This window comes from Nothobranchius furzeri, chromosome 9 (genome assembly GCF_043380555.1).
Source record: "Nothobranchius furzeri strain GRZ-AD chromosome 9, NfurGRZ-RIMD1, whole genome shotgun sequence".
Lineage (NCBI taxonomy): Eukaryota > Metazoa > Chordata > Actinopteri > Cyprinodontiformes > Nothobranchiidae > Nothobranchius > Nothobranchius furzeri.
In genome coordinates, this window is record NC_091749.1 from 66,881,912 (window position 1) to 66,903,894 (window position 21,983).

General features: G+C 46.6%; 1 protein-coding gene across 5 annotated transcripts in view; it reads left to right on the top strand.

Annotated features, from left to right (window-relative positions):
• The window catches only part of herc1 (HECT and RLD domain containing E3 ubiquitin protein ligase family member 1), an 86,834-nt gene that overhangs the window by 60,793 nt on the left and 4,058 nt on the right, over positions 1-21,983 (top strand). For 4 of the 5 annotated variants that reach the window (XM_054731964.2, XM_054731965.2, XM_054731966.2 and 1 more), the window contains exons 51-77: positions 1,117-1,330; positions 1,535-1,794; positions 1,879-2,006; positions 2,785-2,921; positions 3,084-3,284; positions 3,363-3,493; positions 3,563-3,780; positions 6,585-6,705; positions 7,145-7,291; positions 7,372-7,473; positions 7,557-7,730; positions 8,031-8,330; positions 8,405-8,470; positions 8,541-8,666; positions 8,750-8,888; positions 10,543-10,724; positions 11,211-11,366; positions 11,447-11,672; positions 16,176-16,345; positions 16,421-16,559; positions 16,943-17,112; positions 17,229-17,398; positions 19,786-19,951; positions 20,026-20,102; positions 20,177-20,429; positions 20,695-20,847; positions 21,603-21,908. In XM_054731964.2, the coding sequence (XP_054587939.1) occupies positions 1,117-1,330; positions 1,535-1,794; positions 1,879-2,006; positions 2,785-2,921; positions 3,084-3,284; positions 3,363-3,493; positions 3,563-3,780; positions 6,585-6,705; positions 7,145-7,291; positions 7,372-7,473; positions 7,557-7,730; positions 8,031-8,330; positions 8,405-8,470; positions 8,541-8,666; positions 8,750-8,888; positions 10,543-10,724; positions 11,211-11,366; positions 11,447-11,672; positions 16,176-16,345; positions 16,421-16,559; positions 16,943-17,112; positions 17,229-17,398; positions 19,786-19,951; positions 20,026-20,102; positions 20,177-20,429; positions 20,695-20,847; positions 21,603-21,908 (4,632 nt within the window). The remainder of the gene's footprint in view (positions 1-1,116; positions 1,331-1,534; positions 1,795-1,878; positions 2,007-2,784; positions 2,922-3,083; positions 3,285-3,362; positions 3,494-3,562; positions 3,781-6,584; positions 6,706-7,144; positions 7,292-7,371; positions 7,474-7,556; positions 7,731-8,030; positions 8,331-8,404; positions 8,471-8,540; positions 8,667-8,749; positions 8,889-10,542; positions 10,725-11,210; positions 11,367-11,446; positions 11,673-16,175; positions 16,346-16,420; positions 16,560-16,942; positions 17,113-17,228; positions 17,399-19,785; positions 19,952-20,025; positions 20,103-20,176; positions 20,430-20,694; positions 20,848-21,602; positions 21,909-21,983) is intronic. The other variant, XM_054731968.2, reaches the window with a different exon arrangement.

The window sequence follows — 21,983 nt, forward strand, 5'->3', positions numbered from 1 at the left end:
TTTTATTTCACACAGATGAAAAAAGAATAATAATCCAAACGAAACCCCGACAAAGCGGGTTAAAATTTGAAACAACTCGTTGCCAGTAAACCGAGTTATAGCAAAGTTGAGCTGAATAAGCTCTCCAAAAATGACACTAGGTCAGATTATCACAGACAAAAAGCTCAAAGCAAAAGCTTCCTTCTTTCCATCTCTGTACCTCACACACTCTTCCCATCAAAAGGCCCTCTTCCAGACCCAGTAGCTCCTTTTTATTTACTGTCCCCCCTCCCTCACAGTCATTTCTTTGTTTGCTGCTTCAGACTTCCTGGTCACATGTTCCTCTTCTTGTTACTTCTCCAACGGCCCCAAAGAGACCATAAATCTTGGATTTCATGATGTCACCTTTTCTTCTCCCAGTCTTAATGGTCATCTCCAGCTCGTCAGCAGAGAGAGACGTGTGGTTACCCCTCCCTTTTCTTCTGCCCAGGATCAACTGGTCATCTCCAACATTAGCTGGACAAGATGTCTTATTTGTATGTTTATAGCATCTTGACCAACTCCACAGAGGATAAAAGATGACATAAATGCTTACTCCCAACATATGTTCAGGTCAAAACAGGTTATATCCACAACATGAATCGTTTGTCCATATCAGCAGAGTGAAGGCACATCATTAATTTACGACATCACAGTTCAGGCAGCTACTGCCAGGACACACACACATACACACACTCACACACACACACACACACACACACGAGAAGAGAAGGTAACAGGCCTTTAGCTTGGTTTCACACACACACACGGATACATCTTGTAAAGCCTAGAATTGATTTCACATAATGAGAGAAATAATCCAGACTTAATTCCATACATTAACAAGTCTGATTATGCTCCATACAACATTAAATAAACAGGAAACAAGTATTTTTAGCTGTTATTATTACTTGGTTTTATTCCATATTTATCTGATTTAATGTTACAGTTAGAATATCTTTTACACATGGCATCTAATTGTGTTGGCAGAAATCTGATGTTGCTGTCAACTAAAATAAAATAAACTTGTATCCGTTGCGTTATTAAACTCTCGGTTTTTCCCAGGTGTCGGGATGATCTCTACTGTCTGTGTTTCAGAACCTGATCTCTGCAGCTACGGGCATGAATCTGACCACCGTTGACGACCCCATCCAGAGGAAGTTCCTGCCCAGCTTCCTGCGTGGCGTGGCCGAGGAGAACAAACTCATCACGTCTCCTAACTTTGTGGTGACTCAGGCCCTGGTGGCGCTGCTGGCCGATAAGGGGGCGCGGCTGCGACCCGCTTACGACAAGGCTGACATGGAGAAAAGAGGTCTGTTCCTGTGGGACTTCCTGGGTTGTTTCATGTCAGGGTTCGTTTTCCTGATGTGTTCACGAGTCACTCCATCATCTCCTCATGAAGCCTTTTATGTCCGGGATCACTTCCTGTTTGTTTGGGTTTCTTGTGTTTTCATGTTTTTTGTTCTTCTCTTCCTCACTCACTGGTGTTCTTCACCTTGTGCCCCGTGTCGAGCAGGTCTAATTGCGCATTTGTATGCCCATCCTTCCCACAATCCCTCCGCTGTAGGCCCTCTGGAGCTGGCCAATGCTCTGGCGGCCTGCTGCCTATCGTCCAGGCTCTCCTCGCAGCACCGCCAGTGGGCGGCGCAGCAGCTAGTCCGCACACTGGCGGCACACGACCGCGACAACAACCATAGCCGTCCACAGACCTTCGCTGACATGGCGGGGGATCTGAGGAAGTGCTCCTTCATCAAGCTGGAGGCCCATCAGAGCAGGGTCTGTTCCTCCCTTACAGATTTATACTGAACCGGTGTTTGTGCCTCAAACTGAAGTTTTATCTTTGGTTTTTGTGAGATGCAGGTGATCACATGTGGTTGGTGCAGTAAGAAGGGCGTGCTGGTTACCAGTGGGAATGATGGGACCGTCAGGGTTTGGAACGTCACCAAGAACCAATATTCCCTCCAGCAGACCTGCGTCTTCAACAAGGAGTGAGTCTCCAGACCTGTTTATATGTTTAGACTGCTACAGGAAACCCTATGACCGCCGAGTTTAAAACTGCACGTTTTCACATGAAAACAGATTAAAAGAGATAGTTTGCAACTTGTTAATATTTTAAATCACCTTCTTGAGCCAATATGTGCTAAAATGACCCTTTACAGGGTTAATAAAAGGCCAACCTGCCCCTGTGGTCCCCTGTGGCCAGAATATTCCACTTGCAACTTCAAACTGGCGGGCCACTCTGTTCAGGTGCTCAGAAGAAAATGGAGCTGACATGCCTGACGCTGCAGTCTGGTTCCAGCATGTTTCCCGCATGTTTTAGATCTTGAACACAGCTGATTTGTTTAATTTAGTGATGAATCACTCCTGTAGACACTAAGGAAGGCAGGGGAGACGTTTCAGCTGATGGATTAAGGTGCTAAAAAAAACAAATGCACAGCGAGGAAATAGGTTTTTCTTTCGATTCTACAAATGGAGACTAAGGGGGGCTAAAAGCAAGCTAAAACTGCCTAGTTCCCCTTTAAGAGGTCATATTTAGAGTTGGATATTGTTGTGTCTGAGCAGAAGGATCAGCCTGTTAGGTTGGTTATCTGTGGTGTTTTTCACGTGATGCCTACCTATTGACCTACCAGATAAACACCTGCAGCTGATTCTGAGTCAGAAACATCAAAGAGGAGCTGCCTGCATAAGTGATCACATGTTGTCTCAGCTGATGGATGTCTGACTGAAGTTTTGATCTTTTGCCCTGTTTGTGTTTCTGTCCCCCAGCGACAGCTCTTCCGAGGAGGGGATGTCCGGTTTGGGATCCCCCAGCGATCCCTGCCTGTCTCCACTGGCCTGGAGCGTCACTGGGAAATATCTGGCTTCTGCCATGGAGAAACTGGTCAACATCTGGCAAGTTAATGGTAAACGTGTCTCTGGGCTCAGAGGCTTGATTCATCATCACTTCCTGTAAAACCACGCTCACTTCGGTCTTCATGTCTGGTTTCTGGACCAGGATTTTAGTTCTAATTTTGTTTACCGTCAGTGTGATAACCTGACCTTTGACCCCTGACCTCCTCCCTCAGGTGGTAAGGGGCTGCTCGATGTGCAGCCTCACTGGGTGTCAGCGCTGGCATGGCCCGAATGGGAGGCGGAGTCTCTATGGTGTGGTGAGCCCAAAGACATGCTGCTGGTGGGCCGGATGGATGGCTCCCTGGGTCTCATTGAGGTTCTGGATGCGACCAGTATGCACCGTACTGAGCTGGAGCACTGCTACAGGAAAGATGGTCTGGACTCCCACCTCTCTGTCAGCATGGTACTGGTGTCATAATGCTGACTATAACTGAACCTGTGTTCTGTTCCAGTGGCCGTGATGCACATCGCCTGGTATGGAGAGGACAAGCCTTTTGCTGTGGGCTACGCTGACGGAAAGCTGCTGATCGGATCCAAAGAGCCCCTAGAAACCGGAGCCGTAGTGGTTATCGATGCACACAAGGTGATCCGACCCAGCCCAGAAAACCCGACTCGCCTTCTATGGAGCTGAACTCCTCTGTCCGTTTTTCAGGAGCCCATCACCAGTATGAAGTGGAGTCCCACAGGTCAGATGTTACTGACGTGTGCTAAAGAGGAGACGGTGAAGCTGTGGGCCGGCCTGGACTGTGACTCAGGTCGTGGTTCTGACTGGTGCTGTCTGCAGAGTCTCCGACATCCTTCCCTGGTTAATGGAGCAGCCTGGTGCAGCCTGCCTGGGCGTGGCCCAAAGGCCCTCAGCATGTTTGCCATGTAGGTCTTTTATCGGTAAATCATCGGTACCGGGGCTGCAGTGCCGCCTCTTCCTGAATATTAGTAATTATAATAATAATAATACCACCACGGGTACTACTAATGATAACTAGAAAGTTCCTGATGTAACTTTGAGGTTCCAGCCACTTAAAGTCCAGCACCATAATTACTTGGTCAGATCTTCCTTCAACTCCATCAGCTTTTACCGCAGCAGCTGATTTCCCTCAAAGATGGCTGAGGTCTTGCCATTGCTGTTTATCTTTGGGATGAGGTAGCAGAGGGTTAGGGTTGCCAAGGTAACCAGGTTTAGGGCTACCATGAGCAACAGCAGGCTTTGATGGTCACCCATGTAAATTTAAGCATCTCTGCATTGGTTTTTGTGGACCACGTTTAGATCGGGCAGCAGTTGCTCAGGAGGGACAGCAGCTTGTCCAGTTAAAGTTGTAGGATCGATCCTGGCTCCCGGCAGAGAATGCTGCTATTGGGCAAGGCACCCACCTTGCCTGCTGGTGGTGGTCGGACCGGTGGCGCCAGTGCTCAGCAGCCTCTGTCGGCGCACCACAGGGCAGCTGTGGCTACAATGTAGCTCATCGCCATCAGTGTGTTGATGGATAAATGATGCACTGTAGTTTAAGGTGCTCTGGAGCAGGGCTGCTCAATTAATCAAACTTTAATCCCAATTACGATTTGAGTTTTGAACGATTATAAAAACAAAACAAGCTGTTTATTTGCTCCTCCCTCTTGCGCTGCTCTGAGTTGCAAATCAAGCGCTCCTCCCGCAGTGTTGCCAACATACTGACTTTGTCGCTATTTCTAACATCTTTTCAGACCCTCTTCTTGACTTTTTAAATCCTAAAAGTACCTCCAAAACGACCTAGAATCATCGCTGATAACCCTTAGCTACTTTTTGGATAACTCTGCAGGTTAGCAAAACACTCCGTCTGTGCTCCGGACCGTCCATCCGAACATTAAGAAAGGGAACGATGTGGTGATGTGTCGGTCACAAGAGAAACGGCTCTCAGTGCCTGCTTCCACGTGGATTAGCCAGAGTGAACGGCACACTGTACTCGGCTCCTGAGCCGCTAAAAACGGCAAACTGTGTAAAGACACACATAGCTTGCCCCTGAATGCTGTAAGACCGGGTTTAGGGGTTTCAGCGCACCTCCGATTTGATCGCTGTGCCTGGGACAATAATTACGTTAACTGAGAAATAAGTTAAAAATAGAATTAAGTTTCTCACTTTGATAAATATGAATTAATCTCTCTGACGACATGTTGCCACGCTCCTACAGCATTGCTGGACAGGACTAATTAATTGTTATGCAACATTCTGTGAGCTCCACTAAAACATTGTTTATATGTTTTTATTTGTTCTATATTATAAATGCACTGTATAACTCTTGCTGTCAGTATTTGCAAGATATCGGTTGGGTATTTGGGTCAGTATTGGGTACTCTTAAAGGGACATAATAGAAGTTTGACATCCAAAACATGTGTAGAAATAATAAATGTCTTCTTCATACATTCTCCTGCAATGCCCTGGTCCTGTAGAATGAGCCCTGGCATTTTTACTGTGATTGCCTGTTTTTCTGTAAAATCACAGAAAAAGAGAGCTGCTCGGGTCGGGCAGGCTGCTTCAGGCATAGCCCGTAGCATTTGCTATCCGTAGCTTTAGCAGCAGAGAGAGAGGTAGTGCCAACTTAGCGACTTTGTCGCTGTTCCTAACGCCTAGTGATGAACCTAGCTACATTTCTGAGGACCCTTAGCTAATTTCTGTAGAACTTTCTTCTAGATATTTTCTGCAAATTAGCAACAAAATAGCCATTTTTGCTCCGAACCGTTCTTTGAACATTGTTTCAGCTGTCATCAAGGATATAAAAGTTACAGAAACATTGAATGTTACTGGTGTGTAGCTCACCTTGTAAGATGTCTGACTCTCATGCAGAAGACCTGGGTTCGATTCTGGGTGTGAACATAGCTTATTTAGAGTTTCTTTTTTGCATTAATGGTATATTTTTTTACAGTAAGATGCCCAAATTTTTATTTGAGACTCTCTGAACGGCATTGAAATCACAGATAAAAAAGATGTTGGTTCAACTTTCATTTTGGAACAATTTTTCAAGCAAGGGAAGGGAATGATCTGAGCATGCAGGAGGACTGACCCATCATAAACATTTGTCGGCTGTGCTGAAGAGAAAGGTACAGAACCAAATTATTTCATTAATTAGCTGCACGTTCTCCTGTCCTCTGTCCCCCCCCCCCCCCCCACACACACACACACACACACACAAGAGACTGTCTCAGCTGTTATTTTCGTTAAGGAGTGTGCACGTACAGCATGCGCGCCTCGTGCACGAGCCTACTATTGAAGCTGCCGTTACGCTTTTGGCCTGAGGGGGCAATCGCGAGCATAAAAATTCAAGAGTCCGTAAAGTCCCTTTAAATAATCAAGATCTCAGTTTCAGTCAAAATAATCGTGATTATCATTGTTGCCATAATCAAGCAGCCCTACTTTGGAGTCCTCGGACTATGAAAGGCGCTATACAATTGTGGGTCAGTTATCATTCTTTTCCTGTTTTGGAAGCAGAATCATCTCAGATCCTGAATGTAGTCCAGTGGAGGAGTGGACCAGTTGTCCAGATATTCATCTTAACAACAATGTTTAAAACATTTACACAAACACTTGAGATGAGCTGAAACATCTATTTATTCAGCTGTTTTGTCTCCAGGAATGAGTCCTGACCCGGTCCAGATGTAGAGCTGTTCTTGCTGAGTTGTTTTTTTTTTTGTTTTGTTTTTTTAAGATGCTGCCAGAATGGTCTCGTTTCTGTCTGGACCATTCCTCAAGAGATCTCCAACTTTCCAGAATCCTGTTCTTCTGACTCAGAGGGATTGTGGGAGAGTGAAGCCAAACCTCAGCTGATGGTAAATGTTTTAATCGGTAATAACAGCTGATTGCTCTCTCTGCTTTAAAGGTGTATTTCACTAGGATACCATTTTACTTATTTTGAAATTGATCAATCACTCTGAGTTTAAAATGCTGGCTGCATTAGCTTCTGATAGAAAATAGACGGTGAAGCTAACCGTAAACATTAGCAACTCCACCACACGGCAGAACTCCTTCAGGCTTGTGTTATTTATGGAGATCAAATATCAATACTGCAAGTCAGTGGTAGAGTCGCATTGCTGCTATTCAGTGTGAGGTGAGATGTCCAAATATCAGGACATAAGACGCCAAATCCTGCCGTCTGAAGCTACTTCCTCCTCTAGTTGAACTGTCTGAAATGGAGAGAAGGAGGTCTTTAATGTTTTATTTTATGCTTTTACACATCTGGATGACTAAAGTTCTGATCACGTGTGTCAGTCTTCCCAGTGGGCCGAGGACAGAGCTGTATGTGTTTTCCAGCTGAAGGGACACATCACTCCAGTACGAACACTGGCCTTCAGCCCTGATGGTCTGGTCCTAGCTTCTGGAGGGGTGGGAGGCCTCATGAACATCTGGTCTCTGCGGGTAAGACCCACATCTGGATGAATTACACATCCAGACGTGGTTTGTCTTCTTCACTTACTATTTGTGTCCACGTCCAACAGGACGGCTCCATCCTCCAGACAGTAGTCGCTGGTTCAGGAGCCATTCAGAACATAGTTTGGATACCAGATGTGGGCGTGGCTGTCTGTTCCAACAGGTCAAAGGTCAGACTCCTACCTCACTGTGTTTGTCTTCATCCTTTTAAATCATTTTTCTCCTCCATCTGATCTTCTCTCCTGATTTACAGGATGTTCTAGTTGTGAATTGCTCCAAAGAGTTTGTGGGGTCCAATCACGTTCTGGCCACCTGTCGCACTGCACTGAAGAAGCAGGGCGTGGTCGGTATCAACATGGCGCCGTGCATGAGAGCCTTCCTGGAGAGGTTGCCGGTTATGCTGCAGGAGCAGTACGCCTACGAGAAGGTAGGAGACCCCGGTCCAGAAATCAACCATATTGTGCAATAGTCATTTTCATGTACACCATCAGGAGTTCTGGAGACCTGATCCAGAACCAGGAAGACTGGATCAGTAGTTCTGACGCTCAAGCTGCTCTGGGGTTTTTTGGTGCCAGAGTAGGAAGTAAAACTCCACTCAGTTCTAGCCAAGCATGTTTGTTGCTGCATATGAAGAATTTTCATGAGAATAAACAAATCTAGAAACAATAAAAGTTCTTGTTTTGTCTTTAGTGGCCCTCTGATGTTACTCTGACCCCTCTCTCCTCAGCCTCATGTTGTGTGTGGCGAGCAGCTCGTCCACAGCCCCTACATGCAGTGCCTTGCTTCTCTGGCTGTGGGCCTCCACCTGGACCAGCTCCTTTGTTGCCCCCCCGTTCCCCCTCACCTCCGACTCTGTCCGCCAGAGTCCGGCTCCACCATCTGGAGTGCCAGTGAGTGGGCGTGGCTGGACTGCTTCTCCACTACAGTCAAGGCAGCCGAGGCTCTCGCCCGAGGAGCCACCTTCCCTGAGTCCTTCTGTGTTCCGGACCTGGAGCCGGCCCTTAAAGAGGAGATGATTCTGGTCATGGTGAGGGAGGTTGATGACCGTATGGTACCGTTCTGCCGCGTAGCTCCTGACGATGTTTCTATTTCTGTTTCCAGGACAACAGTAAATGGGCGGCTGGTATGGATGAACAGATCATGTCCTGGGCCACCTCCAAACCTGAGGTGAATTCAGACCTGCTTCAGGTGAGTTCTGCTGACTGACCGCCATCACTCACCTGTTTTGTGTTTGCAGGACTGGCACTTGGGAGGGAAGTGTGACGTTTTCCTGTGGGGTGCAGGGCGTCACGGTCAGCTGGCAGAGGCTGGTAGAAACATCCTGATACCAACAACCGCCCCGTCTTTCTCCCAGGCCCAACAGGTACATCTAAACGCAGACATCTGGAGATGTTGTGTTAGGAGCATTATTGTGCCATTGTTGTAACCTATTGGACTTTCCGGCAGGTTGTTTGCGGTCAGAACTGCACCTTTGTGATCCAGCCCAACGGGACGGTGTTGGCCTGTGGGGAAGGAAGCTACGGCCGTTTGGGTCAGGGCAACTCAGACGACCTGCACGTCCTCACCATCATCTCAGCCCTGCAAGGTTAGACCCTAACCTCTGGAGAAGATTACGGTGTCCTCAGATTTTTCAGTGGTAGCTGTATCTCATATTTATGACAGATTATCCAGATTCCCCAAAGACTCCTGAAGCTCCCGTTTCCCAGCATGAGCTTCAGAAAATCGTTCACTACTAAGAATCCGAGTAGTCTCAGAACTGCTTCTGTTTAGCCTCTGAATAAAGAGAGAAAAGTGGAACCAAAATGGGAATAAATATCCCAACATGACCTGGCCAGGTACAGAACCTGTTGAGAACGCTTATGAACCAGTTCAGCATTGTTTCCATTGGAAGTTTTCAGATTTCTGCATCATTTTATATGGTTGATGGTCTAGTCTAAAGATGAAGTTTAGTGTTTTTACTTGTTATATTGGAAATATGTTCAATCGCTCTTGAGTTTCACATGCAGGCTGAACGTAAAAATAGTCTTCTCTCTTATTTCCTGCTTTAGCTGTCGTTAGCAAAAAGACAGGGAAGCGCTGAAATGAGAAAAGTTTGTGACATTAACACGTCATAATGTCAAGTTAGCATTCGTGGACATCTTGGCTGTCGCTAATTTAGCATCCAGAAGAGATCAGAGCACGTCTCAGGTAATAGAAGCAAATCATCAGCAACTCCACAACACTGCACTTCAGGCTTGTTATTTGTGGAGATAAAACACCAACGTTAAAGAACAAATGGAGTCGGTGTGGTTGAGTTGAGTTGCTGTTAGCTTATATCAGGAAATATTTTAGTTTAGTTTAGTTTATTTGTCATATGCAAGTTAGCACAGGGTCAACATTGCAATGAAATGTGTTTGACGAGCAGCGGTCTCTCAGCAGCATAATACAATAGAAAAAAAAGAACAAGGTATAATACAGTAAAAGCAAAATATTAGAGAGTCATGCTAAAAGTAAAAGCTTACTAAATAGATAAGTAAGTATAGATGACTAAATATAAATATATCTAAAAAAAGTGAGTAGTAACATTAAAATGAAGTAACCAGTGCAGATTAAATTTTGCTTGTGGAGCTGCAGGGTAACATCTGTATCCTGTGTTGTGTGTGTTTAAGTGTAATGGTTGAGGTGTCGTATGGCTTGGTGGTAGAAACTGTTTTTAAGTCTCGCAGTCCGAGCAGGCAGACAGACTCCTGTAACGCCTGCCAGATGGTAATGAGGAGAACAGCTGATGCGCTGGGTGGCTGTGGTCCTTGATGATGCTGTGTGCTTTCCGGAGGCATCGCTGGAGATAAATGTCCTGAATGGCAGGAAGCCTTGTGCCAGTGATGTGCTCTGCTGCTTTCACCACCCTCTGTAGTGATTTACGGCTGCTGGCAGAGCTTCCATACTTCCATACAAATATGACTCCAGATCCTGCTGTCTTTGCTCAGCTCAGCTGTGGCTCATTTTTAGCTCCAGAAACAGGAACGCAAGAGATTTTTTTATCCACAGAGATCGACCCGCTGCAAGTGTGTTGAGTGAACTTGGTCTTTAACATCAGGAAGTGACTCAGGTATTTAATTGGACTAACAGGAGCCTGTAACCTGCTGCAGTCTCTGCAGAAGCTTCTCATTCCTTCTGCTATGAGCTTCTGTTTGATGCAGATGTTTTTTTACGTTCTGTTGAGTCGGACCCAGACCTTGTGATTCTGTGGTCCGTTTCAGGTTTTGTTGTGACTCAGCTGGTGACGTCATGCGGCAGCGATGGCCACTCAATGGCCCTGACGGAGAGTGGCGAGGTGTTCAGCTGGGGAGATGGAGACTACGGCAAACTGGGACACGGAAACAGCGACCGCCAGCGCCGACCGCGGCAGATTGAGGCTCTGCAGGGAGAGGAGGTGGTGCAGGTGGGTTTGTCTGAACTGTATGGCGCGGTATGGGGTCCAAAACTAAGACTACTGCCCAGCAGCAGGAGGCTATATAAATTCTGAAACAAACTACCGACCTGATTAATGATAAGCTGGCGCCGGTAACTGAGAGGCTAGCCTCTCCAATGCTAACACCAGCTCTTCCAGGCTAACGCTAGCCTATCCATGCTAATAGACAGCAGAGGGAGTGTTTGAACCAGTCAATGACCAGCCGAGGTCTGCTAGTCCCTAGCGTATCTAGTAGTAACACCGGTAAAGGTGCTATTCCTCAGTAAGCAGCACCAGCCTCTCAGTTACGGGCGTCAGCTTCTCATTAATCAGGTCGGTAGTTTGCTTCAGAATTTATATAGCCTCCTGCTGCTGGGCAGTAGTCTTAATTTTGGCCCCCATACCGTGCCATACGTGGATACTCGCTCCACCAAGACCAGTTCTCCTCAGACGGAGAACTCTTTGATCTCTGTCCAGATGTCTTGTGGGTTCAAGCATTCTGCGGTCGTAACGGCTGATGGAAAACTTTTCACGTTTGGTAACGGGGATTATGGCCGCCTGGGTCTGGGAAACACGTCCAACAAGAAGCTTCCAGAGAAGGTCACTGCGCTGGAGGGCTACCAAGTTGGACAGGTGTGGGTTCTGTGGGTACAGTAAAATTAGATAAAGTTCAGAAGTGAGCAGAGCTCACAATGCCGGCTGCTTCTCTTCAGGTGGCCTGCGGGTTGAACCACACGTTAGTGGTCTCCACTGACGGAATGGTGGTTTGGGCCTTTGGAGATGGAGACTATGGAAAACTGGGACTGGGGAACTCCACGGCCAAATCTTCTCCTCAGAAAGTGGATGTTCTGTGTGGGATCGGCATCAAGAAGGTGGCCTGTGGGACTCAGTTTTCTGTGGCTTTGACTAAAGATGGCAAAGTTTACACATTTGGCCAAGGTGAGTTCCTCCAAGCTTCAAGTTCCAGGATCTGTTGAAACAGAAGTTTAAGACGATTTACATTACCATACCATATCGTACCACGGACTTCTCTTCCTGTACTATATGTAAGGTGCTTTGGTCAGCTCTCATACTGTTTGGAAATGTGCTTGATAACAAAACAACAACAAAATATTTCATTCAAGGGTTATGGTTAGTTAGGACTGTTCTGTTCTGGCCCCGCTGGACCTGACTGTAGCCGTTGAGACTGGATAGGCCAGGTGTCGGCAACCCGCGGCTCCCTGTGCTTGTCAAATAATGAATGAATATTTAATTAAAATGTATTTTATTTTACTGCATTCATTTTTTATCTGTATGCCAATTCTAAATGTAAAGATTGTCCGCGTACAGTGATCCCTCGCTACTTCACGGTTCGTTTATCGCGGATTCACGACTTCGCGGATTTTTCTTTGGAGCCTTATTCAAGGGAAATTCGCCAATTCGCGGTATTTTTCACCGATTCGCTGTATTTTTCTATGCGAAATACCAAGAAATTCCTGTTTTTTTCATCAATTTCATCATAAAATGCACTTTTTGTAATAAAACTATAAAAAAAACAAGTAAAACATTTTTTTTCTTGAGTTTTACCCACAAAAAAAGAATGTGATCATACGATAATTCAGTATAGTACTGTATGTCAGACTGGTCGGCTGGATTCGGGAGTTGAGCTTGTAGGGAGCGTGGTTTCACAGACGCGGAAGTGAGAGCGTCGGTGAAACGCCGGCTCACGATTTAATCTAGGAAACCCCCGAGCGTTCGAGCGTCAACGAAGTGACACGGAAATGCCGGGCTTTCCAGAAGTAAGTAAGATAACTTACTATGAGCTAATAGATCATGAATATGAAGAAACGATGACTGAGTGGTGAGCTGGAAAGGCGACTTCCGTTCATAGCCGCGGTTTGTGACGTAGGTGCGACGTGGAGGGAATCCCCGCGAGGGGCATGCTGGGAGTTGTGGTCCATAGTGGAGGCCGGCTAGCTGGAAGAGGCTGGCCTGGGAACTTGGGTTCTGACACTGTACTGTAAATATGGTGTCCCTACTTCGCGGATTTTCACCTATCGCGGCCAGGTCTGGAACGCATCTACCGCGATAAACGAGGGATCACTGTAAATCTGAACAGGTGCTCGACAGGTCACCTGCTTGTGTGTAATCAGATGTCTCTATAGGCGCTTTCTGTGCTGAAGAGGATGTGAGACTCTGGACTTTTCCTCAGACAGGCTGATGGATGCGTCGCCACATTGGAGACAGGAACAAGCGTTATTCAGCCAAAGTTTCATAATCGGGGAACATTTTCTAAGTGACAAGTCTCTCTGAGAGACAGGGTTTGGGAAGCACTCGCTTCAGTGAGAGGAATCGTCCCTCATGCGCTCCGATTCTGCGATGCGTTCCAAGCCTCGATCTCCACATCTTCAGCTCTCTGTCCACCTTACGTGCTCGCTGACAGAGAGCTGCGATGAGCAGTGTCCAGCTCAGATGTTCTGATGGGAATCTTTTCCTGATTGATTTAGCTACCTCAGCGAAGTGCGTAACATTTGAAATGTCGGGTAAACGGTCAAATACAGGAAATATCCGGTCAAGGCAAACCCTGCCATTGAACTGTTTTGTTTACCTTTGAAGATTTATCGCAAAGAGAAAAAACTAAACTTGATAAACACCTGAGCCATTATCTTCATATTAGTGAGGGGAAAAAAACAAATTGATCTGATCCTTTTTTGCCTTTTCAGCATTGTTTAATGTAAAGTTTTATTTTGTACAAAGTTTATTACAACAATCCAACGAGACAGCCTGGATTTGTATTCTGAACAGTTTAAACACGTTTTAAAAGGAGATGTGTGTGAGACGCGTCAAAAAAGCAGCTCCTGCTCAACTATTAAAACCACCAACAGGGTGAAAAATATCTAAATATTGCAGCACAGACGGGCTAAAACTTCTGGATCAATTTTATACAAATTGTTTTATTAATTCTGTTGAAATATAACTTTGACGTACATGAGCAACCGGTGTCGGTACAGGATCGGCTCGGGGCCCTTCGACTGCTGATGACGTCAGAGTAGTTGATTGGCTGAACATGAAGCTTACGGAAGTTGCATTATCACGTTATGATTTTGATTGGTCAGAACAAATTTGCGGTCGTAGTCTTAGCGGTTGTAGTCCTGTAGTCCAAAAATCAACACTTTTTGGAGAAAATATGTTTGAATTTCTAAAGGAAATGTAAAATATAAGCAAATGATAAACGGTGGTCCTCAAAAGCTCTTGATGTTGATAAAATGGGGCAAAATAAAATATTAGACCTTTATTGAAAGACACCAAGCAACATTTTGAGTCAAACAATGTATTTAGATAATGACTAAGGAAATATACAGACGAACTCCACATTAATACTAACAGATGTGGCTTCACATATAAGAACTTTTCTATTGTTTGTCAGTCCGATGGTTTTATGCAGTTTCACATTCTTTACAAAACAAAGATAATATGGTGTTTTATTAACAAATTACAATTATAAAGAAAACATTTAGGTGTTAACAAACAAGAATTTATTACCAAAACTGCTGATGTCTTTCCAAAACATGTGTGGAAGCCGAGTAGATTTGCAGTAATGTGACGTCATCGGCAGTCGAAGGACCCCGAGCCGATCCTGGACCGACACCGGTATTGGTTGTTGTCACCTGATTGGTTAAAGCAGCTCTCGGCTGTCTTAGGGTGGAGTGGGCCCGACCCACAACGCCGCGGCTGCTGCAGCTCTCAGTGTTTTCTTCACTGTGGGAAACGGGTAATAATAAATCTTTGATGGGAAAAGGTTGCCAACCCCTGGGAGAGGCTCAGAGACTGGGTAGGCCTATCAGGAACATCATTGGAGTGGTTCTCCTCTTTGAACATCTTAGGTGTGTTCTTGCTGTGTCGTATCTCTAATTCCATGCTGTAGTTCTTTTTTCTAAAACACAGAGCAGGTTTGTTTACCTGTTATCCCGCTACGTTTAGTTTGTGGCTGCAAACTTCTTCAGGCTGACGCTGATGGTGGCGTCACTTCCTTCTCCGTTTACTCGTTGGACCACGCATGGGACTGCATCGTCGGAGAGGGGAGAGCGGGCAGCAGAGGGCGACAACGTCCTCTGCTGCCCGCCGATAAACGGAGAAGGAAGTGACGCCACCATCAGCGTCAGCCTGAGGAAGTTTGCAACCGCAAACGAAACGTAGCGGGAAAACGGGCAAACAAAGCTGCTCTGTGTTTTAGAACAAGAACTACAGCATGGTTCTCCTCTTATCTGTCTGAGCGTTCCTTCTCTGTGGCCGTCTCCCAAGTTTAGGTCCTCCACCACCTCTTTTACCCATGGTGTCCCACAAGATTCTGTGCTGGGGCTTCTACTCTTCCTCTTCTGCTTCCTCTTCAGCACATCCTGAGCTCGTTTAAAGGAATCTCCTACCATCTTTATGCAGATGACATCCAACTGTACATCTCCTTCAAGCCCCATGAGATGTCTAAGCTGCAGCTGTTACACACCTGCTTAGACTCTATTAAAACCTGGATGGCTGGGAGCTTTCTTCAGCTGAATGAAGATAAGACTGAGATCCTCATCTGTGCCCCAGACAAGCTGGTTCCCAAAGTCAGAGACTCTGTTGGTCAACTTGCTTCTCACACCAAACCTTCTGTCAGGAATCTTGGTGTGACCTTTGACCCAGCTCTCACCCTGGATTCTCATGTCAGTTCTCTTGTTCGCTCTTCCTTCTTCCATCTCAGGAACATTGCTAAGCTGAGTCTCATTCTGTCTCGCTCTGAACTTGAGACTGTTCTCCACACCTTCATCTCCTCACGCTTAGACTACTGTAACTCTCTTTTCACGTGTGGTGGTTCAGAACACCTGCGCTCAGCTTCTGACCAGAACACACCCACACCAGGGGCGACGGTGGCACAGGAGTTAAGTGCTCGCCCCGTAACCAGAAGTCTGTCGCTGTCGTTGTGTCCTTGAGCAAGACACTTAACCCACGTTGCCTGCTGGTGGTGATCGGAGGGACCGGTGGCGCCAGTGCTCGGCAGCCTCGCCTCTGTCAGTGCGCCCCGGGGAAGCTGTGGCTACATCGTAGCTCATCACCAACAGCATGTGCATGTGTGTGTGACCGGGTGAATGACTGATTGTGTTGTAAAGCGCCTTGGGGGGTTCCAGGACTCTAGAGGGCGCTATATCAAATACAGGCCATTTACCATTTTTTTATTACAATATATATTTTTTCAAATTCTTTTTAATCATGTTTTGTTTTTGTGAAGCTCCTCGTGATTTTTATCTTGAGAGGCGCTAAATAAAAGTTTGTTTTCTTTCTTTCTTTCTTTCTTTGTTTTTCTGCCGTTGGTCCAAATATTCATGTTTTGAATGGCACACATATTACTTTTCAGATGTCTAAAAACATCTGACAGGTGCAGTTTTAAGCAATAAACTCCCTGATTGGGTTCTGGTTGTTTTATTAAAGACCGTCTGATTGGCCTGCCAGAAGGCCGGGCCCGGAACCACAACAGACCCCAGCCGGTACCGGTGCTGTCTGGGACCCACATCCAGGATGTTGCTGTTGGAGCTGAACACACCTTGGTACTGTCCTCAACAGGAGATGTTTACACCTGGGGCAGTAACTCAGAGGGACAGGTAACCTTTGACCTCAGCGCACACACAGATTAAGCCCACCTCTTGAATAACCCTCTGGTTCTGAACTCTGTGTAGCTGGGCTTGGGCCACACCAACCATGTAAGAGAACCCACGCTGGTGACGGCGCTTCAGTGTAAAAACATCAACCAGATCTCTGCTGGACGCTGCCACAGCGCTGCCTGGACAGCACCATGTGTACCGCCTCGAGCACCAGGTCAGTCACACACCTAAAGGTCAGATCCAGACCCTTTTTGACCTGGTTCTGGACCAGGAGTTCTCAAAACTAGGTTTTATGTAGACTTTTGGCTGATTTGTATTGTGTGTACCCAAACAGTGGATTCTTTTTAACTTTGAACCATTCGACAGAAAAGGCTCCACAACTCGAGGGACGAGCCAACTGAGTCACAGAACAGAATCAGTTTTAAGCTGAATCTTTATGCCCATCAGACTTTTTGAAGCTACTGACGGAAAGGCTTCTGTCTACTAGGCCGGTTATGTCCAATCATGTTTTGTTTTTAAACCCAAATGAACTGTTAACAAAACTACCGTCACTTTTAGCTGATAATCATCACCCATCATCCATGGTCCTGTCCTCAGGCTCGTCGGTTCCCCTCCAGCTGGGCCTACCGGCGGCGGTTCCGCCTCAGTACAGCGGACTGAAGGAGGTGAGCATGGAAGCGGTGAGGGCCCGTCTGCGTCTCCTCTACTACTTCTCGGACCTCATGTATTCATCATGGAGGCTCCTGAACCTCAGCCCAAACAACCAGGTGAGAACAGAACCGCTAGAAACATGTGGAGATGCTACAGGTCACACAACCTTTCTGTCATAGAGGCATTAAGAAACTCTTGCTGAAATATTTTTCCTGATGGTTCTTATCTGCAGAGCTGCACCTCCCACTACAACGCGGGGACGTGGGGGATAGTTCAGGGCCAACTCAGGCCCCTGTTGGCCCCCAGAGTTTACACGCTGCCCATGGTCCGCTCCATCGGGAAGACCATGGTTCAGGGAAAGAACTATGGACCTCAGATCACCGTCAAACGGATCTCCACACGGTCAGTGGGTCTTTTTTATTTATATGGGTTCTAGGGTTGGGCGATGGGACAAATGAATCGACCATCGACAGTGATGTGTTTGGCTGTGAGCAGGTTTGTTAATGACTGAAGCTTGGTTTATGCTCGACGCGTCCGCGAGGTTCGCACGGCTCTGCGCGTCAAAATTGCGTCATTTTAACAACCACGCCCCTCCCTCCGCATGGCCCAAACTTTCCGCACCGCGCACCTAGGAAATTTTCTAACCACGCGGACGGTCGGACGCGGAAAAACATGATTCAGCTCTCAGAGATCACTGTGATCAACATGTTGTTAATAATTCTTGGAGAGAAATAGCTCGCACTGTCAGAAAAGACGAGGACGCTGTTAAAAATGCTGGAATGCCACGTTGTAAACAGTAATTTCTACTTCTACTATGGTGTAGTGTTGGATGCATGCCGTAGAGCTCCATGCTGCCCCCTACAGTTTGGGAGAATATTGGCTCACCACAGAGACGAGCTGCATGAACCATAAACGCTGCGAGTTGTGAAGCGCGTTCCATCCGCGAGCTGCATCACCGCGCGGAAAGTGAATGCATCGAGCATAAACCAAGCTTTATGCAGGTGTGCATTATCTCACACTTTCTCCGCATCTCGCTGCTGGCAGTGTGCGCAAGCGGCACTCGACATTGCTCTTGTGCACAAAGTCGAGTGAAAAGTGGAGACCCTTCTATCTTTCAGAGAGTCTGGTAGACTTCTGGTTTATGGTTTCATTTCATTTGGAGAAACGTTTCCTGATTTTAAAACTTCGGCTGAAGTTGCGATCATTATTCGTCAACCGCTTCGTGTCCAGTCCCCACTCCATCAGCGGAGTGTGGATTCATTCAGAACAACTTTAGAAGATCCATGAGTCTGTCTGAGGCAAAGGTCTAGACCAGGGATATTCAGCACGTTTTATTTTCAACCCTGCTTCAGCACACCTGCTTTCAGTCAGCAGGTGATTAACAGGCTTCTGCAGAGCCTGATGAGCAGCTCCACAGTTGATTCAACCACTGAATCAAGTGTGTTGGAGCAGAGGAACAACTAAAATGTGCTAGACACCGGCCCTTCACAACCAGAATTGAATACCCCTGGGGCCTCGTTTATCAAACGTTCGTAGAAACTGTCCTATATTCTGTCCTACATGCGTTCTTCCGCAGTCGTCTGATGATAAATCCCACCTGTGCATACTCAGGTGCTCGTGTCCATTCGCCATCATGTACATACAGAAACCCTCAGTTAACCATATTTGGTCATGCACACAAGAGGGGATTCCCTGTTTTTTCCCTGAAAAAAAGAAAACTTTATTGACAGCAAGATCAAAACACAGGCTGCTGACGTGCAAAAGAACCACAAAAGTTGCAGAGGTTATAAACGTGGTCAGGACAGAGGAGAGGTTCTTGTCAGGAATAAATAGAAAAGATCGTGGAGTAACGGGTTGTTAAGGAGTCGTTCTGTGTGGAGTTAGTTTTATTTGGAAATGTCGACTGAGAGCGCAGCCTCTTCTGAGCTGCCATTCACTCTGGTTGCGTGTATGATCGGGGAGCAGAGGAGGTTCTGAGGGTTCTTGTTGTAGTAAATTAAAATGTGAACTGGAATCGGATTTGTGAGGTTTATCTGTTGCTCTACAAAGGGTCCCAAATCACAGCGTAGCAGGAGGATTTCCTTAGAGATCAGTGCGCTCACGCAGAATGCGTTCCCTCCAGAGCGCTCGCTCTGGTAAATCCTCCATTAACAGAACAGCCATGATAAAATGTCAGATTGCCGTCGGTCACCGCTGTCTTTTATTGGTTTTAGCATCAATAGTATGAAAAAGCCGTTTTTCCACTGACAAAATTACAGACTGGATAAATACAATTTGTGGATGAGCAACACATTTGGGTGACTGAGACCTTTAGAATTGCGCTTCCCCGTTCTGCCACTAGAGGCCGTGTGTACGCACGGTCAGAGGTGTTCTTACATTTAGGAACGTTTCTCTGCACAAGTACAAAATGAAAAGTACCACTCAATGCGTAGAATTGTTCCTACGCACGAAATACGCACAGATCTGTGCGTAAGTATGTTTGATAAATGAGGCTCCTGGTCTAGAACCTCGTGACTAGAGCCTCCTCAGCAAGGTGCCTAGAGACATTTGATCCTGCACAAGCAGGTGGCCAGTTCAGGTTTCCACGGAGCAGAAGGAATGTGCGTTCGGGCCGCAGCAGGTGAAATGTTCCCGATCTAAGCGTAACGGCTTAATTGCATTGTTTATATGTTACTGGGGCATTTTGACGCAGCTTGTTTAGACGAAAAATAATTAAAATGAATGGAAACTCAATGGTATTAAACAACTTCTCTTCCATCTTTTTCTCTGTGAACTCTGGTTTTGTGAAGAGGGAGAAAATGCAAACCAATCTTCATGCAGATTGCGCGGCAAGTGGTGAAGCTTAATGCCTCGGACCTCCGGCTACCGTCCAGAGCCTGGAAGGTCAAACTGGTGGGGGAGGGGGCCGACGACGCTGGGGGTGTGTTTGATGACACCATCACTGAGATGTGTCAGGTATGTACCCGTCTGAGCTGGATTCAGACTAGTTCCAGATGTTTCCAGCTGCTGATGGTGTGGATGTTCTGTAGGAGCTGGAGACAGGTGTGGTGGACCTGCTCATCCCGTCCCCAAATGCCACAGCAGAGGTGGGCTACAACAGAGACAGGTGAGGAGTTTAAACACAAGCTGACAGAAAATCCCGCGCTCTCTGAACTCATCTCATCTTCTGTGGTCTTCCAGGTTCCTGTTCAGCCCCTCTGCCTGCCTAGATGAGCACATGCTCCAGTTCAAGTTCCTGGGTATCCTGATGGGCGTGGCCATCCGTACCAAGAAGCCCCTGGACCTGCACCTGGCTCCGCTTGTCTGGAAACAGCTGTGTTGCATCCCGCTGCAGCTGGAGGACCTGGAGGAGGTGGACCTGCTCTACGTGCAGACGCTCAAAAGCATTCTTCACATTGAAGACAGCGGCATCACAGAGGACAATTTCCATGAGGTAAGAAATCAGCTTCCTGTTTTATTATGGATAAAAAAAACTCATCAATAATGCCACATGTGTTACACCAAACTAAATTCAGAACCTTTTCTTCCCCGATAGCAGGTCTCAGTTCAATTATACGTTCCCCTTTAACATCAAAGAGCGTCAAAACATTAAAGTTAATAAAACAAGCTCGTGTACTGTAGGGAGACAGTTTATCACAGGCCCACACACACCAGCTGAGGATGTCAGCAGAAGGTTAAAGCTGTGTTCGTTGTTTCAGATGATTCCTCTGGATTCCTTTGTTGGGCAAAGCGCTGACGGGAAAATGGTGCCAATCATCCCAGGAGGAAACAGCATTCCTCTCACCTTCTCTAACAGGAAGGAATATGTGGAACGAGCTATCGAGTACAGGCTGCATGAAATCGACCGCCAGGTGAGCAGAGACCTCCAGATCTTCAGCAGGAGCCTAACCAGGAACAAAGAAACAGCATTTAATTTAATTGCTTTTATTACGGTGCGATTGGACTACTGCAACTCTGTACTATTCGGTGTGAGCAAGGGCTCAATAGCCAGGTTGCAAATGGTGCAGAATGCTACTGCCAGATTTTTAGCGGGCAGGCGCAAGTTTGACCACATAACTCCTGTCCTGGCTGCGCTTCACTGGCTGCCCGTTGATGTTAGGATTCATTTTAAAATACTTTTACTAGTTTTTTAAACGTTAAATAGTTTAGCCCCTCCTTACTTGGTGTCACTACTTCAACCATACACTCCTTCACGCTCACTCCGCTCGGAGAACTTCATGCTCCTCTCGGTCCCAAGAACGCGCCTAAAGACGCGTGGTGATAGAGCTTTTGCTGTGGCAGGTCCTAAGCTTTGGAATAAGATTCCTCTCAGCATAAGGGCCTCCACCTCTGTTGCGGTTTTTAAGGCAAGGCTAAAAACATATTTTTTATGACCTGTCTTTTAACCTCTCTAACTAGTTTTATTGTTTTACTTATAGCGATTTTACTCACTGTAGTTTTATCTGTATCGTGTGATACAATGTTTTATTTTCTGGACTTACTTTTTTATGTTTTTATTTGATCAGTGTAGCGCCTTCGTGACATATTTTTGCCTGTAAGGCGCGATTTATAAATAAAGTTGAGTTGAGTTTAATGGAACTTCTGCTTTCACCTCTCTCTCTGTCAGGTGGCGGCTGTCCGTGAGGGCATGTCATGGATCGTTCCGGTTCCACTCTTGTCGCTGCTGACGGCCAAACAGTTGGAGCAGATGGTGTGCGGCATGCCAGAGATCTGCTGCAACGTTCTGAAGAAGGTGGTCCGGTACCGTGAGGTGGACGAGCAGCACTCTCTGGTCCAGTGGTTCTGGCAGACCCTGGAAGAGTTCTCCAACGAGGAGCGGGTGCTTTTCTTGCGCTTCGTCTCTGGACGTTCGCGCCTTCCTGCCAACACGGCCGACATCTCTCAGAGGTTTCAGATCATGAAGGTGGATCGTGTAAGTGACCGGAACCAAAACCAGCCCAGAATCAGAATCGGGGTTTTATTGCCACATGTGTGAGAATCACAACAT